The sequence below is a fragment of the Poecilia reticulata genome, linkage group LG9, assembly GCF_000633615.1.
Source record: "Poecilia reticulata strain Guanapo linkage group LG9, Guppy_female_1.0+MT, whole genome shotgun sequence".
NCBI lineage: Eukaryota > Metazoa > Chordata > Actinopteri > Cyprinodontiformes > Poeciliidae > Poecilia > Poecilia reticulata.
The window spans coordinates 20,493,746-20,512,858 of record NC_024339.1 but is presented as its reverse complement, the minus strand read 5'-3'; the positions used below and the strand labels follow the sequence as shown (position 1 = coordinate 20,512,858).

The window sequence follows — 19,113 nt, the reverse complement described above, 5'->3', positions numbered from 1 at the left end:
TGTGGAGTATTGTGAAGAGGAACATAAAAAACTCAAGACCCAACAATCTAGAGAGAGTGAAGTTTGCTATAAAAGCAACCTGGTTTTCCTTAAGACGTGAACAACAATGAAATAATTCATACAAAAAGAGTCCTGACCAAGTACTGACTGCATAAAGTGTTAAGTATATGGACAGATTTTTCAGCAAGACAGTAATTCTCTATAAAAATACTTTTTTATCATATAACATTTGTTATATTTAAATGTTCAGAGAAAATGAATTTTGTTTTCTTATTTGTATCAAACCATAATTATTTAAATTAACAGAAATAAATACCAAAATACATTGAGTCAGTGTCAAATTAATTTATATTGTATAGTTTCGCATTTTGAATTGAAATATTGATATGAAGTTTTTAGAGATATTTTAATAATTAACTGTATATATAAAAAGTTTGATGGGTTTTTGAGAAAAAGGCTGCAGCTGCACAAATTTAAAGACAGCGGTCTTCAACCTTCTTCAGATGTACTCATGTATTGCACCAACTATTTCCTGGTTGGAAGGAGATCATTTAAACTGATTTGATTTTGCCATGAAAAAAAAAAGTTGTTTTTAAGCTTCACCATTATTTTCACAGATCACTTTTTGAATTGTGTGAAATCACATCATAGACATATGAACAACCGTGACACATTTTTTTTTACTCCAACTTTACTGTAACTGTTGTGCCACATACAGGCTGCTGGATGTCTTCTCTCTTCAGTCATTTCACCTAAGTGTTATCTGTCCCTCCCAGACCCCCGGTTGAAGACATCCAGACAGTTCTCAGCCCAGTGGTGAGTTGTGGACCCCCAGGAGTCCTGCTGACTAGACCAGTGATCCTCACTATCCACCACTGCGCAGACAATGTCCACGAAGACTGGCTCATACAGCTCAAGAACCAGCTGCCCATGGGGGAATGGGAGGTGGGTGTTCAGCACCATGTGTTGTTTGCTTATGTGCCCTTCGTATATTGAAATTCTGTTACAGAGCTTTTATCACAGAGCAGGGTTTCCCCCGGTGTATTATAGGCCTGGCGGCCGCCATGCTTTACTTGCGCCACTGCCAGGCTAGGCCTTTCTTGTTTTTTTTTTGTTTTTTTTTAGGAAAATAAAATAAAATTTAAAAATTGCCTTTTTTTAAAACCGGATTGCAAGTGTTTCTGTTGCTCCGAGCGTTTCACTATCAGAGCAGATTTATTTCTAAAAGATATGTTCATAGAAGATATGTTTATAGTTTATGCATTTAAAACCGGACCAATCACACCGCTGGCCTCTGCGCGTTGCCTCTGCGCGTTGCCTTAACCCTAACCCTACCCTAACCCTTACCCTAACCCTAACCCTAGAGCTGAGGTTAACTTTAGACATCCAGCAGGCAGCTGGATGTCTAAAGTTAACCTCAGCGCGGATCCCACGCTCCTCCTTTCACTCGAACTGGACACAGGCTGACCGCTATGGATATTAGCATCAACCCCCTGTGAGGAATTATGATTAGTTATGAGGAGTAATTGATTAAGGTAAGAGTTTAAACCCACCGCGTTAGCTCTGGTTGCGCAGCTCTACGTGAACCGCAGGGATAACTTGTAGTCGCGCTTTCAGAGGAGCTTTGAGCGAGTGGTGAGAATGATGTATATTTGTGAACAAAACATTATGCGGCGTTTACATCTCAACACGCTGCCCAGCGTTTGGCCCTGTCTTCCCTGTAAAGTTTAGGTCTGTGAATATTATAGTACCTGAATATTATGTGTGATAGCATACTAGACATTTCCTTAATCCAGTATTGTCATATTTTACATCATAACGGGATTTACCAAAACGTTTACACTCTGATCTTTTCAGGAAGTCTTTATTTTTGTGCCCTGCTATCGGCTAACTTCCCTCCTCCTCCTTTGTCAGAAATGAAAAATCATAAATGCACACAACGTGTTGGAAACCTGTGTTTGTTGACTGACTTTTATTTGTCAGGCTTACGAGACAAAAGCTGAAAAAAAGATCGATTCACTTCGCGTTTAAAATAACACAAAACAGCGTAAAAAGACCTCCACACAAGACCTCGTTTATTTATGTATGTATTTTTATTTTGATAGCTGCCGATTAAACTGAAAGTTACAACATTGACATGATTATATGAGTAGTTTTTACCGAGAAATCGATCAGAAGCGCCGTGAATATGGTCAGATCCACCGGATCCACCTCTGGCTGCAATGCGCGCTCCCAACACAGGGGGAACAGATTTTCACAGGGGAACAGAATTTCTCACAAGACCGGTTAGCTGGTGTGTTAGTGGTTAACGACCCAGTGCTAATCACTCATCGTGCAGGTTTAACCCGGTCAGGAGCTTTCGCGCTCTCCTCGCAGTCACGCATCACGCTGATTTTATATTATTTTATTTTTGTTACTAGTATTATTTTTCCGGTTACCCTAAGAACCAGACCGTATCAAATGTTTTGCCCACTTAGACAGAGTTAATGCACGCGGCCACCGCACATCTGAAAAACTCGTCCAGAAACTCGACCGACCAAAATAGTTTCTGTGTTAAAAACTCAACAGACACGAAATGAAAGAGCTACTAAAGCCACATTAGCAGCATTGAATTAAATCTCCCATTTGCTGCGCATCTCTGCGCAGTGCAGCGGATTACCACATCATGCAGGGCCGGTCCAAGGGTGTATGAGGCCTGGAGCAGAATCTGACTTAAAGGCCCCTTTTGTTGCTAAGAACATCAGCACCTCTAACAGCTTCTGTGTTAGATTTAGTGAAATCTACGACAGGGGGAGTAGTTTAACTGGCAAACCTAAAAAGCAATAAATTATAACTGCAGTTTACTAATTTATATTTGTGAGCAAACAGCTGAAACTCAAAGATTAAACTCACAGCATCAGATTGTAGCTGTGGTAACAAACCAATCTGACTATGAATATTGTTCTTTGAACTTCTACAAAGTAAACTTGGCAGCTCCTTAAAATCTTACATATAAATGTTAAATAATTTAAAGTCTTTTAATGTATATATGCTGAAACCATTATGTCAAATTTAGCTGCAATGATAATCTCAATAAACAAATGTTACATTTATATATCTGTGGTCTCTGTTAAAATATTAGCATTTATGGGGCCCCTGAAGCTCTGGGGGGCCTGATGGAGCCTCTGACTTAATTTCGATTTAACAGAAGTGGACATAATTGATATTTATTTTAATTGTATTTTTTGATTAGTTGTTTCTGGGTTTATATAGCAGTTCACTGATGATGTTTTCCCATAACATATAATTACCCAGTGATATTTTTTACTTTTATTGTCTACTTAACATCTTTTAATACAAAAACACGGTGGACCGCCTCGGTGCCCTGACCACCGGGCTTAGCAAGTTTTCTGGGGGAAACCCTGCAGAGGTTTCATCTTGTGTGCAGATGGTTTATTTAATTCAATTTAATGTAGATATTACAATGTGGATGCGCAAATGCAACGAAATACTGCACAAAACAGAGAGTCTGTTGATGTATTATAAATAATTACACAACTGAGCCAGTCCTCTGACAAATTATTAATATGTGGTCATGAATACACAGAGCTTATACACACAGACATGCACACTTAGAAGAATAAGCTGAATTACACAGATATGGTGTGTATCCGGTGAGGAAGGGAGAAGAAAACGAAGAAAGGAAGAGAAAATGTGGTAAACAGAAAGTGCCTACAGGCTAGTAGACAAGCAGGGGGTTGAAGACTCCTATCAGAGGCAATTTGTTATGCTCCTGCTATCCTCCTCTTCTCTCATCTCACTTCTTATGTGTCTATTCCTCCTTTTTCCTGTTCCCTTCTTCTTCCCCCTTCACATGTCTCTCAGCATGAAGCCTCTACCTCAGCAATCTATTTCTTGTGTGTGAGAGTGAGACTGCATGAGTGCGGGTGCACATGTGTGTGCGTGTGTGTGTGTGTGTGTCTGTCCTTGTGTGTGGGTGTGGGTGATAAGGCTGTCTTGCAGCATCGCTGTGTCAACAAGGCCCCCGTATGCTGTCTTCTGTTGCTTATCACAGCTCAACACAATGTCTCTGCACAATTAACCATGCATAAGATTCGGTGCGCGTGCGTCTTTGTGTGTGCATGTATGAGAGGAGAACGAGCAGAAGAGGTTTCAGAGCAGACTGAATAAAGATGAGAAAACTGAAAGTGGAATTTCATCATGAAGTCGATTTGTTTTTTTTTTTCTTCTCTCATTGCTGTAGAACATTCATTTCCCATCAGAAAGTTTTCCCCAAAACAGGCCGAGGGAGGTAATTGAATTCCCCTCATATCGGGAGGAGCAGCCACGGTTGTGATTACCAGTAATAACAGATTCAGACCATATTGCTTCCCTACCTCTCTGTATTGATTTAGCTTGTCTGTAGGAACAGAACTCCACATGAACTGCAAATCGAAGCGCAGTGTTTTTATCACATGTGAGCATGTAGGTCGCATTGATTCCACAGTGCGCTGGTGTCTGCAGGCATGGACTCGCGATTTCACTCACACGACTGAAATCGCAGCCACCAGATTAAAAGGAACTCAGTGAGAACTCAGTGCACCAGTATTACCCCTAACTAACAAAACGCCATGCAAAAAGTAATCTGATTCCTTAAACGTTTTCCCATTTTGCAAAGCCACAGTCATAAAGCTAATGATGTCAATATCATTTTTTCCCCCTAATAAACATCACATTACTACAAAATAATGAAAATTGTGGTGTGCATTAGTTTTCAGTCCCTCAGACTCTGATAACATTAAAACAGAACTCTGACAGTGTGTTCACACCAAGCTCATTACGCGAGTCAAAAACACTTAAAGTTCAACATGTGTGCACTTTGAATGCAGACGCTTGACATTTTACTCTACACCTAGCATCTCACGCGTCAGGCACATCTGGTTTACATTCAAAGTCTATGTGGGGGTCAAGGATGTGTCAGACGCGTTAAAATCGCTCTTGCTGTTGTTTTCCATTGCTGGAATATTTGTCAGATGCGTCAGAAGCGCTTGACGCTAGATGCGCGTAGCGCACCGCGATGCTCCTCCACACAGACTGCGAATGTAAACCAGACGCACCTGCCACGCGAAACGTGTTTGGTGTGACTGCACCATGAGCCTTCAGCAATAGCTGTTATGTACTAACAACTGAACAGCTTTTCAAATAACAGCCACGTTTCAACTGTACCTGCCTGTAAAGAACCTATATCCCAAAGACAGTAGAGAAAACGGTGTTAAATATCCTGTTGCTCTCTTAGCAAACTTGTGTACTTGGAAACCCTCACTGTTTCTTCACTATCAGAACCTGGTATTTTTTTATGGTAAGCACTAAATTTATTGTGAAATTGAGTGAGTGATGTTTTCTTTGCCACCAATTTATTTGGGTTGATGTTTCCAAAACAAATTTGAGCATCAAATTAATCTTATTTTGCAAGAAACAAATTCCCAGTTTTGTGTCATCTTAGATTATTACATAAATTCAGCATGACTATTTTAAAGAATGATTATGTGATTTTTTTTGTGTGTGGTCTCCACAGGATGTGGTTGTGGTGGGAGAGGAAAACTTCACCACTCCCTGTTATGTGCAGATGGATTTGGAGGCATGTCACATTTTGACAGAGACACTGGGGACGTACTGCCTGGTGGGCCAGTCAATAGGCAAAGCAGCTGCTAAGAGGCTCAAACTGGCAGTTTTTGGGCCCGTTTCATGCACAACTTTGGACTATCACATCAGGATTTATTGTTTGGACGACACTCAGGACGCACTTAAGGTAATGTGTTAAAACTATGTACTCAAAGTTCAGTTTCTTTAAAAAAACACTTGGTACTAAAGATATTATTGAAACACAAACATTTGCCAAGTGTTTTAAATGCTGCAAAGCAGTGAAGAGTTCTTCTTTTTTACCATTCATATTAATATTCCTCTCTTATGATTTGCATTTGAAATGAGCTGTAATAGAGCTAAAACAAAATGGATTGTATGAAGCCATGAATAGAAGCATCTTCACCCCTCGTCTTGCAGAGATGTGCCGAGAAGCAGTAAACAAAACAGGGTCAAGCAATGTCAAAAGAGTGATGCATTAGAAATTTAAACAAATTCAAAGCACCGGAGGGGCCATCTGATACGGGAGATTAACATTGGTAATTTATTCGTGCAGTGATAAGTCAAGTGTCACTGTGGCACACAGCCATGCACATAATCGCGTAAACATCAACGCACACTCAGTTTTACCAGTTCAAGCAAACAGTTGTATCTTGAAAACAAAGTTCAAAGGTTGACTTTTAATGATGAAAAGTTTGCGTGGGTTAGCTGAAGTTTGAGAGCCGACTAAGCGAAGTTTGTCTGAGGTTGATCAGAGGAAAAGAAAGGAGGCATCAAAGCTGTTCTTCAAACATATATCTTAGTATCTGTTTACCTTCATTTGGTTGTTTTGCATTTCAGGAGATTTTAAATGTTTCATTTTCTGCATGTACATTTATACACCTTACGGTATCTGAAAGGTACTCTTATAAGAATTGCATAGTTGGTTTACATTTCTAATCGAAGTTTGTTTGATTCTTTTCTTCTCAATACAGACTTTTTAATCACATTAAATTGATTAAATTCTCACTGAAGAAATAAAACAAAGGCATAGCTTTATATTTTATGCTGATTTGTTACCACAGTTCCACAATTCTTTCAAACAGTGATAGTAAAGATTGAAAATAACAATTATTTATGACACCCTTTACGTTTCATTACAAGAAATGTGTGCAATTTAAAACTGAAGAGTAGACTTGTGGGTAGGGGAGGCTTCCCACTAGTTTTGTTCATTTAAACATTTTATAATATACTTTAAACATCACTGCAAATGATAAATAACAGATGAAACATATTTTGTGCCACAAAGTGCAAATCAGTGCGGCACTGAGACCGTCTTCAATCTGCATGCAGGCCTCAGGCTGCAACAGACACTTAGCCCGTTTTAATACTTCACCTTTTGATTCAGTGTCCAACGGACAGCTTAAATTAAAAGAAGCCAGTCATGAGAGGACATTTTAAAGAAACAACAGTGACTCTTTCTATGTAAAGTTGCAGACAAGTTTGTTGTTGTGGTAATCCATTAGTACATAAGCAAATCTATGTCTTCCTTTTCCACCATGTGCTTAAAAATGACAGAAGCTAATTTCTTTGAGTCACTGACCACCAGGCTTTAGCTAGGACCAATACTTATTTTAGTTCCTTGCACAGTAAAGGAAGTAAAAAAAAAAAAAAACTCACTGATAGAAAACCAAAGCAAGGAACCTCATTTTGAGGGGTCACCAAGAAGGCTTTCACTTTGACCTTTGTTATCATTGACATTTAACACTGGGTGCTGGGGGATGTACCATAACCAGCAATAAAGAAAACTTTGAGATTATCAAAAAAATAAGAGGCTGTGACTGAAGAACTCCTATTCTGTTCGGCTTGAACATTATGTTGTTTTGGTTTTAGTTGTCTTATATACTAACCTTACACACAGAATAATCTTCCAAGAAATTAAGACTCTAAGGGTATCATTTTTTCTTATGTTCTTTCAGCAAAGTCTAAAGTAATGCTCTAAAGCAGACAAGAAGTAAAACAGCAGCAGAGAAAATAGAAATGTTCATACTTGTAGGGCCTGTTTCTCTTCCAAAGGCCCTGGGAGCCATGTTGGAATAAAATACATCACAACATCTTAGGAATATCAGGACTTTTCAAAAGATTCTGAAGGGCTTTGCAAGTAATCTGAAGATGGTTTGTTACTCGGTCTACCAGCTACTTGGAAACATACAGTTAATACATTACAAAAATGATTCGATAGTTAAAAAAATCAACCTTATGCTTTGGGTTTGGGTTAGGCCATCTCAGTCTCCAGACCAACTGTACATGCAATGCAAAACCTATGAGTTAAGCTGAATTGAGCACAAGCAGGAATCCAAGTTTCAGAACAATTTATTGTAGAGATGTATCAGGAATTGTGTAGCCAGCAATATTTGTTAAAATCAGAATTTTCTCAACATTGGGATATACTCCTGAGTAAATGTCCATAAATTAAGGATGATTTATTCTAAATATTTCAGTGTGGAAACATTGTTTGTATCCTAGCATGAAAAAACACTGGACTGTTCTGCATTTACTGTGTATATGTCTGCTTGAGTTTATCTTTGCTTTCTCTCTAGTATTTTATCACAGAAGTCTGCTGACAATTAAAGCATTGATATTAAGATGATAGTGCGAATGGTAAAGAATGGATTTGGTTTATTGCTGCACAGCTTTGATTAAATCCAAGGAGCACAACCAGAAATGAAGGAGTTTGTCATTGTGAAATAAATGCCCTTTGCAGTGGCATATAGATGACAAACATGTCAAACTTCCAGATACATTTTTAAGTATTTTGTTTTATGCTACACCAGTGAAAATTGCAGGCCTCTTCATAATTTTTTTATTTTTTTTCTTGAGGGAAGAATTGTGCTTTTTACTCAATGGATCTTTGTACGTAGGAGGTTCTTCAGATGGAGACCCAAATGGGAGGGAAGCTACTGGACGAGCCAAAGACTCTGAACTTCAAAGACAGCACACACAATCTGAGACTGTCAATCCATGATGTGCCACACACACACTGGAAGAGTAAACTTATTGCAAAATATCAGGTGAGGAAAATGCAGGGGTCAACGTAGAATTAATCATACTCGGTAGTACTGTGTGTCTTTGTTTTTATATGCAACACTGATTCATGTAATGCTACAAAATGCTATGCTACCCATGCATGCTTTGCAGGAGATACCTTTTTACCAGGTGTGGAGTGGATGCCAGAGAACTCTTCACTCCACCTTCACGCTGGAGAGACTGAGCTCAGCCACCACAGAGATCAGCTGCAAGCTCTGTGTTCGGCAGGTAGAAGGAGAAGGCCAAATCTTTCAGATCAGCAGCACATTAGAAGAGGTATGTTTCTAGGTTTTCTTTTGCAAATTTAAATATTTAAATCCTCCACAGATTAGAACCCAATGTGCATCAAAACAAGCAAACACTGTCGTGTTATGCTGATACCGCTTGTTCAAGTAAACTGCAGAAGACAATTACAATAAGCAGAGCAGCTCAACAAATTAAAGTAACACTGGCGGTAACTTACCTGCAAGTTCTTTGTCCTACGATAAAGATCCTAAAGTCATAAAGTTTTTTTTTCTTCTTCTTCTTCTCTCCCTGACAGCGAGTCAAGGTACCTGTTGTGGTTCTGTGACTCTGCTTAATAATTCATACAACCGCTACAGGTCCCGTCATGTGACAGGAATAACTCTTCTTTGATTTTGTATTGGAGTATAACCACAAAGTCACAGAAAGTATGTGTGTATGGCTGTCAGTGAACAGATTTTTACTGCTGCAACCAGTCGTAACAACGTATTAATTTGGACATGTCTTGGCATTTTTAAACCATGAATGTACAGTTGATGTTTTTTTTCTTTTTCTATATTGAAAGAAATAAGAAAATTGTCCTTTTTCCTGCATGCTCCTTTATTGGTTAATTGACAAAAGGAGAATAATAGCCAACATGTTTTCTTAAAGAACTGCATGTATAATAAAAGCCATATATATATATATATATATATATAGTATGCCCCACCAGCTGACAATGTGGCAGCCAATCTCAAAAGTCATACCTGTCAGAACTATAAGAGGGCAAGGCTCAGTATTTTCAAGTATGACATGATTGCACAAAAAGAACCAAAGGGTTTGTGTGATTGAGTGAGGCTTTGAAATGTAAGAGTTCAACCCTGCTGCTTTTACTTCAACAGTCTTAAGCCCAAAGAGATGGTCAATAATGTCTCTCTACTGGCTCTGTTCATTTGTTGGTGGTTGCAAAGTCTTGGCTTGGAGTGGATGGTTTTATGCCTGATCCACGGTTGTTTTTTGGGAGGATTATTTGGAGCAATAGTGGTTGAGACTGTACTGGAAGTTGCAAATCAGTGCAGAAGCTTTAGTAAAAACATTACTGCTAGTGGAAGTTATGCAACTACATTACAGTTGCATGCTCCCTTGTGAGGATAGATTTTTACTTGCAGAAACAGTTCTGTGAATTTGCAGAGCAAAACAGAAAATAAAAAAAAGTATTTTTCAAAGACAGTTTTCTATTCAGTGACAGTCTTTGTCATGCCTCATGGCAGCTTTTGACATTAAGTGCCCTGCCATTTCTAAAACTGCTAAAGCTGCAAATCAAAGTATCTTGAATGTTTATTCCTGACGTCCAGTTCTCAATGTATCTTACTACAGTACTTTTAAATGAAGAAAAAAAAAATGATTTCAGTTTGTTGCTGTTGCAGCAGTGACTATTTAAATTTTAATGCTGTGGATAAACCACACATTGTGTTGATTTCAACAGACCTCTTGCATTAATCGTCCTGGATATTTTTGCACTCTTCCGCCCATGAATATACAGCCCTCATTTAAAAAGGCTGTATTATTGCCATGAATCTGGCTCTTAAGCTCAGCCCAATAATGTTTATTCCAGAAGCTTAATGTTAACTGGCTTTATGGATTCTCTGTAAACAGAGATGCCCCTTTTGGCATCTGTGCTCCTTTGAAACACCCAACACCCACGTTTCAACCAGCTCTTGATTTGTAGTGAAGTAGACAATTTAGGGGACAGTTCCTCGTCATTATCCCACTTATTAGATGTAGTGAAACACACCCTCAGCATGATACTACCACCACCATGCTTGTTTCTAAATGGAAATTTACACTACGTCCAAATTTAAAGTTGTAGAGGGTTTTGGGTGTTGCTTCCTAGATCTTGACAGTTTTTGCAACTGCTACACCAGAGAAAATTGCAGGCCTCTTCATCAATTTGAAATAGGCCACACATACAGCAAACCGACCAAATATATGCATTAGTCTCACTGGATGTTTGTCTGGTGTAAAGACAAGCATCAAAACATGGAAAAATACGTTAGTAAGTTTTGTGCATGCCATAGACTAAGTACAATTCTGGAAACCCTCAATCATCCTGTGGTGCTGAACAATGGAAAGCAAAGCAGATCTAAAGCATGTATCACTTCGGCAGATAGTCAACGATGTCCCATTGCATTAGTCCTTCCATCTCTATCCATAGAGAAATTCTGGTGGTAAATTGAGGGTAAATAGACACAGCAAATAGTAATCGCTTGCATCAACAATGACAGTTGTCGTGTCCCTCTGCCAAACCACGTTCATTAGTCTGTATCCTCCTTTCAGCTCAGGAGCGGCAGAATAATGTGAAGGCTTAGAAACAGATGGAGATTGACAGGAAGGAGGGAGAGAGAGGAAGTGGCTGCAGATTTCTGTGGGGTTTTTTCCTCCTTGTGTATTGATAAAGACTCTCCTGTGTAATTTTGGCCTCACAAAAGATGAGCTTGAGAGAGAGAAGCAGAATCTTTGCCTAAAAGGATATGGGTGTACTTGAATTTGAAATACAGTTAGCCGAACTGCATTGTGGATATAGCTATTGACAAGTTTATATAGATAACAAAGGTGTTTAAGTATTGTGGAGCCCTTTAGAAACATGTTCTGAGTATGAAACTATGTGCATAATGTAAATGTTTGCATCAGTTATTGTTTAAATCAATTACTTGGTCTCATGACCCCCTTTTGTCATCTTTCCAGGAAGTCCAGTGCATAGACACATCCCTGATGGACCCTGCCAGTAATATCACAACCTTAATGGGGCCTAATGCCTTCCGTATTCCTTTATCCATCAGACACAAGTTGTGTGGCAGTTTGGATGCACCACAGACCAGAGGCAACGACTGGAGGATGTTGGCTCACAAACTCAACCTTGACAGGTAACACTCACATTTACTTGTATTTGTTTTCTTTTTCTGTGTTTTGCTTGGCTCCTTGAGGTGTTTCACTTGATTTTACTTATTTAGTCAGAAAACTTTCTACAGAGACGAGAACTTAGCTTCTACTTGGCTGATGAAATAACAGAGTGCAAGTCTGAGAAGAACTGTTGAAGTAGTAGATTTTATTTTCTCTTATTTCATTTTCAATGGCTGCAAATTTTGTTCATGAAATGCGACACTGAAGTTCTGGAGTCTTTCTGAGGCGAGTTTGCATGTTCTCCATATGTACGTTTACAGTACCAATACAGCATCCTCAACAATCATCGAATCCTTGCAAAAATGTGGACAAAACCTTTTTGTAAGTCTTTAATGAGCCTTAATTAATACATAATCTAATTTTTGTGGTATTTCTCTTATCCATCCATCCATCCATCCATTTTCTTTACACCCTTGTCCCTTAGTGGGCTCGGGAGGGTTGCTGGTGCCCATCTCCAGCTAACGTTCCGGGCAAGAGGCGGGGTCACCCTGGACAGGTCGCCAGTCTGTTGCAGGGCAACACAGAGACACACAGGACAAACAACCATGCACACACACACTCACACCTAGGGGCAATTTAGACAGACCAATTAACCTGACAGTCATGTTTTTGGACTGTGGCAGTCATGTTTTTCCGGAGTACCCGGAAAAAACCCACGCATGCACAGGGAGAACATACAAACTCCATGCAGAAAGACCGGGGCCGGGAATCGAACCCAGAACCCTCTTGCTGTAAGGCAACAGCTCTACCAACTGCGCCACTGTGAAAATGAAATAAGAGAAAATAAAATGTACTACTTCAACAGTTCTTCTCAGACTTGCACTCTGTGATTTCATCAGCCAAGTAGAAGCTAAGTTCTCGTCTCTGTAGAAAGTTTTCTGACTAATTTCTCTTATAGTCTGTCATTTTTTTTACCTACTTTTTCATATCCCTCATTATGCGCGGTGGCAAGATTAAGTCATTAGGTGTTGGTATTTGCCTGACCGTTTTTTTCCAAGTTCAAATTGTTTTAAACAGTGATATGATATGAGTGTGTCAGGACAAAGCTGAACTTTTAATAATTTGCATTAACTTTCAAATAGAGTAATGTACAATTTGAAAAAAATCCGTGGACTGTGGGAATGAACACTATTGATCAAATTAAAGATCTTGGTGTTACATTTGATTCTTCTTTACATTTTTTTTTTCTTCTAGAAGCACATTTTATCACCTTGATTGTTTCTTTCCCTGATAAATGCAAATAATCTAATAAAGGCTTTTGTAAATTCAGAAGATAAAACTTCAGTGCTCTTCTTTCTGGTCTTCATAAAAATATTTAGCCCCTCTATGGTTACTCCAGAAATCATCTCCTTGAAAGCTGGCAAACAAAAGCAAAAGAGTTCACTTTAATTTTACGCTCTCTGCTCATGTACATTTTAAAATTGAGTTTAAGGTTGGAAGTCATCAATGCTTGTAGTATCAAATCTCATTTTATCACATGATCATTCAGATCCTTTAGGGGACTGTAAAAAGTAACAATGTATTGTCTTCTTTTTACGGCTCTCATCTGAGGGACGGCCTCAAACCTTAGAGGATCAAAAACTATATAAAGTTTTATCTTTTATCTGGCTTTTACGATACTTTTTATATTTTAACTTATTTATACATTAAAGCTATATTTTTATATCTAGTTTTATTGCACATTTAGGTTGCAATAAAACTATAAATTTGAAATAATTTTATGACTTGTACTTACGTTTTTTCTGTTAGTAATAAACCTTTATAATAGTCGTTTGAATTAAATGTAAACTTTAGAATAATTACATTTTATGTATTCATTTGCTTAACTTGTATTTTGAAATTTTTTATTGTTCTTTTATATTTTCTCTTTTATTACTCAATATCTTTTTGTTTCTTGCATCTTCCAGCGTCTGCTCGTCTTCATAAAATCAATTTCCTGGTATCTTTTCTCCTCCCTCTTTGCTTCACTCGACGCACTTGTTTTTTTTTTTTTTTTTTTTCTGTTTTTGTTATAGATAAAACACATTCTGCTGGCCTCATTGTATTTTAAAAGTGCAGTAAAAAGTAAACATATTTATCCACTGATTAAAGTTTAGGGGAAAACCTATTGGTAACACTTTATTTGAAGGGGGGTGAATAAGACTGACATGACACTTTTATAAACATGACATAACACCTGTCATGAACGTCAATAAGCCTTCATGAATATTTATGACTGTTGTCATAAAGCGTCAGTAAATTATGACACTTTTAATACAAAGTTGACATTATTCAAAATGTCGTTATGACAACTTAACATTAACCAAGAAATTATTACTGATATAAATTTGTTCTAAAAGTATTACTGATAGCACTTTAAAAATTATTTATTATTTATAGTGAAAATTTAAACAGTAATGATTCATTGGTTAATGTCAAGTCGTCATAACTAAGACATTTTGAATAATGTCAACTTTGTATTAAAAGTGTTATAATTTACCGAATGACGCTTTATGACAACAGTCATAAATATTCATGAAGGCTTATTCATGTTCATGACAGGTGTTATGTCATGTTTATGAAAGTGTCATGACAATCTTATTCACCCCTTTCAAATAAAGTGTTACCACACTATTTTCAAACAAATCTACCTTAATTGAATAGCCTGTTTTCTGTGTTTCTTCCATATTTTGAATAGTGGCATAACGGAGATTTTTATTTAAGCAGGTGACAATTAAAGTTTTACCAACATTATGATCAATGTCAAATAGTAATGTATAAACTGAAGATGGTTAAGTTGTACTTTTAAATAAAAAAACGTGACCAGTGTCTATAAGTGTGACACTGTTTGTTTTTTTTTAAAGTAATTATCCGTGAATGTGAGATTTTTCCACCTCTGAACAGATGTACCCTGAATGTACTCAGACGTATTCTAAATTATTCAGTGTGAGACTATGCCTCTGTATTAAAAATATACAGTACGTTTAAATTGAAGCTTTTTACACAGTTTTACAAGGGTTGCCACAAAGTGTGAAAGGAGCTGTATGTTAAGTGTTAAACATTTACTTGTTTTTATTGTATTATTTATTTAACTGTCTTTGTGCTGGCTCTGTGATGTGACTAGCAGCCTGTGATTGTTAGAAAATATTTCATCCTGCACACAAAGCCTCCTCCTGGTATCCCTCTGTAAACACTTTATTGTTGATGTAAAAGAAAAAGTGAGTCTCTGCAGTACGAAATAGGTAATTTGACTTTGTTTCCTCCAGCTGACTTCAGGTAGCAACCTCAGAGTTTTATCATTACCCAGTCAGCTATACACAGATGCTTGGCTTGATGATTCAGTCTCATTTGCTAGCTGCTACAAAGCCAGAGCCAGATATTGAGAGGATAATTAGGCACAAGTGCGAATCATTGTCCCCACGGCCTTCCAGCTCATGACGCAGCTGGTGAATGTGGGCACCATGATTTCTGGTCAGCAGGTGAACTGGTAGAAAATGTGTTGTTTACTTTCCCATTTCCTGTAAAAAACAAGTTTTCATAAGAGTCTCAAAGTTGTTTTGCCACTGATCTGTCAAAGCGTTCATCAAAGTAGGGCTTGCTATTACAGCTTTCTCCTTGCCTAAACAGGCAGAGTGACCACATTTATGTCTGGAATGTTCTTCCGTACTCAGCTTAAACATCGTTTTATATTGAGACAGACCTGGAGGAAAACCTAAATGACCTTTTTATGAGTTGAACTGAGCCCCCAAAGTCACGTAACAGCTGTTCCTTATTGGAAACAGAGAAAGCCCAAATAAGGAAGAAACAATGTAAGGAAGATTTTTTTGTAATTGTTCAATGAAAATATGCTGTTAGGCATATATAATAAATTAGAAACCATAACAATTTACCATAAGAAATTATGGTACATTCTTTGCTTTTATTAAGACGGCACCAGAGTGTGTCAGCAGTACAATCAGAAGATTTACAGAACAGAAAGTCTCCTTTTATCCCCACAAGACAGGAATATGATGGTTTTTATACTTCAAAGCTGCAACAAGACCTTTGTGTGAGATGGCTTAGTGTCAGACTCTTCCTCTGCAGTCGCTGACGTCCTGACACATGTTGCAGCTTCCTATTGAACTGTTGCCACATTTATGAGGGGGGGAAAAAAACATTTTTAGATTTTTTTTTTTTTTTTGTCTAATTTGTTCATAATCGTTTGTGTCAAAGGATCAAACTACAGTTCAGGTTTCAATGATAGATCGAATAATATTCATACTTTTCAAGCCGCATTATGAACTTTTTTAACCCTTTCTTTTTAACCCTCCTTATTTTTTTAGATACCTGAACTACTTTGCCACCAAGTCCAGTCCTACAGGTGTCATCCTGGATCTCTGGGAAGCCCAACATTTTCCCGACGGAGATCTAAATGAACTGGCCGCTGTGCTGGAAGAAATGGGCCGTCACGACAGCAGCCTTGCCTCCATGACATCAGAACACTAGCAAAGGAGCATTTTTATTACGACGGCAAAACTCCAGAGAATTACATGTGGATTGTCCGTGGTTGGTACTGCGGACAGCCCGATTGGATGCAAAATCAAAGAAAAGTTGTCGCCATGGTGATTGAGCAGCACCGTTTAAATACCGTGGTGATTAAGCAGTCGCAGTGAAAGAAATGGGTGCTCAAGCAGGTGCTGATGTGTATCAGTGTGTGACTTTTTGGGAGTCATAAATACAAGAGAGATAAATCTGCATCAGGAGTGAAGGTAATATATACACGTCTAAAAATAAATAAAAAAAATCACATTTTCTCCCAAGCAGTTACTTTCTTGCTCGTATGATGAACAGGGACAGGAAAAAAAAGGGAAGCAGAAATGGAGATACTGACCTTGAAATCAAGTATAGGAAGGAAACGGAATCATAAAGGAAGCAAAGGTAAACCAATTACAGAGGAGTAGGGAATGGTAGATTGAGGATAAACAAAGATGCAAGGAGACTCTTCACAAAGATGAAAGCAAACACAGAGAGCAGCTAAACTGATTACAGAACAGAGGGAGGACATCAACATAAAGTGATGGAAGCAGCGGGCAGGTGACCATCTGGATGGAAAGCAGATAATGAGAGCTGCGATGAAGAAGACTCTTTTCTTACGAGCCTTGGCTGTATGTGTTTGTTGGTACAGTTTGTCGTCTTTATATTGTCTCATCACGCTGTCTGTATGCGCGGCTCATTTTCTGCTACAGATTTTTCGATACAGTGCTTGTTAATGAGGAATCCTGACCAGAAACAAGTCTGAGAAAACTATTTTTTTTTGTTTGTTTGTTTTTTTTAACCCCATAGAATATTTTTTAATAAACTCGATAATTTTAAATCATTTGGGTCAGGAGAGCAGGAAAGGCAAGATATTTTGTCAGATAAGTCAATCCAAAGATTGTTTTCCAAACTGGTGCCGGCGAAAAATATTTCTGTCGTAGTTTGCTGTGGAAATATCACAAAGGAAAGAGCACCACATCTCCTCTTATGTGTTGTATATATTTTTTGCTTTCATATTTCAGTCAAGAAAAACATTTTCCTGACAACTCATGCTTTGTGCAGCAGAGATGCCAACTTCGTTTTTTTTTGTTTTTTTTTTTACATCCTGGACGGTTTCTGCCAGGCAGTTCAGGCTTGTTTCTGGAGAGGGTTTAACTCTGGGAAACAAGTGACCGACGATAATTTTTTAAATCCAGTTGTAAACCAAGTTCAGTATAACGTGACAGTATTTTTTTTTCTCCTCATTTTCACAGGATGTCAGATAAATTATCCAACTGTGACTTTGTTGGTCACTGGCACCATCTAGTGGCCTTGGAAGAATTACAGCATTTAAAATGAACCTTTTCTCCTCTTTCTCATCTTCACAGTGTAAATACATGGCTATAAAATTGTTTGCATAATATTATTTTGATTATTAATAGTTGCATAAACATTTTTTGCTTTCATTTTGTTATGTATTGTTTTAACTACATTAATGAACATCTTTCTATGTTTTCCCCTGTTATTTGTTGGCGTCTAAAAATCCTGCGCAAAGCATTTTGTTTGAAAAGTTACAATTCACAGAACTGAAGGGGCCTTTGTTAAATAAAGTGTGACTGTTTCAAAAGTTCAGTTGGAACTCATGTCAACAGTTGTATGTAAATGAAAAACTCCGGCTCTGTTTTATGAATAATTGTCAGATGCCCCTGGAGATGTTTATCATTTAATTACACCACATGAACATTCAGCTCAAGGGAAATGCATATAAAATATTCACAAAGGTGTATGGAGACATGCCATATGTAACTGAACATCAGGTTTGCAGAGAAGCTTCTGTAAAGGATCTTGTCAAAAGAAAAAAATATATATTAAAGGATTTAAAGGATAAAAAAAAATCCTATGTGGAAATCTTGTGGTCGTCCTCCAAACACTGATTTTCTTTTTTCAATTTTTTGTTGTTCAATAAGTTAGAAACTTCAGATCTAGACCTCCTGCACAGACGTAAACACAGTTGTTCATGATGAAAAGGTCTCTGAATAGCTATGTTTTAAGTGTCAGAATTAGAACATTTACGGTGCCTTGTAAAGGATTTGTACCCCTTGGACTATTCACTCTTTGTCACGTAACATCTGCCACCATCAGAATATTTTATTTAGGATTTTTGTGACATATCAACCCATAGTAATTCCATTTTGCCTCCTGCTCCCCCAACAAGTCAAACGTTTCACTGCAGTCACAGCAGCCAGTAGTGTGGAGTATGTTTACACCAGCTTGCACATCTAGAGACCAGAATATTTGCTGAGAAACGAAACTGCCATGTCAGCAAATGATCCCACCTACACCTTTCCACGACTTTGTCTATTGTGTTTCTTGGTCTTCATGATGCTGTTTGCCAATTTTCTCTAACAAATATCTGAGGCCTTCACAGAACTGAGGGATTTATAGTGAAAATAAACTCCATATATGTAAAAACTGTTTACTAATCATATGACTTCTGATGGGAATTAATTTCACTGGACTCTGTTTGGGGGTAAAAGAGTAACCTTGACAATCTAGACAATTTAGATTCTTATTTGAGACATTTTGTGAGCCATGTTTCGTTTTGATTCTACTTCACAATTATGCTTTATTTGGCATTTGCAAATCACAAAAAAAAAAAAAATCCAATACAATAAAATACATAGTGTAGTTGTTATATGACAAAATGTGAAAAATCTCAAGACATGCGGCAACTTTTATAAGGTATTGTACAAATGGGTGGTTATGGAAACT

General features: G+C 37.8%; 1 protein-coding gene across 3 annotated transcripts in view; it reads left to right on the top strand.

Annotated features, from left to right (window-relative positions):
* The window catches only part of LOC103470231 (netrin receptor UNC5C-like), a 188,512-nt gene extending 171,732 nt beyond the window's left edge, over positions 1-16,780 (top strand). For 2 of the 3 annotated variants that reach the window (XM_008418509.2, XM_008418508.2), the window contains 6 exons: positions 777-945; positions 5,555-5,788; positions 8,520-8,669; positions 8,797-8,961; positions 11,653-11,831; positions 16,170-16,780. In XM_008418509.2, the coding sequence (XP_008416731.1) occupies positions 777-945; positions 5,555-5,788; positions 8,520-8,669; positions 8,797-8,961; positions 11,653-11,831; positions 16,170-16,332 (1,060 nt within the window). In that variant the 3' untranslated portion in view covers positions 16,333-16,780. The remainder of the gene's footprint in view (positions 1-776; positions 946-5,554; positions 5,789-8,519; positions 8,670-8,796; positions 8,962-11,652; positions 11,832-16,169) is intronic. The other variant, XM_008418510.2, reaches the window with a different exon arrangement.
* Positions 16,781-19,113: the final 2,333 nt, after the last annotated feature.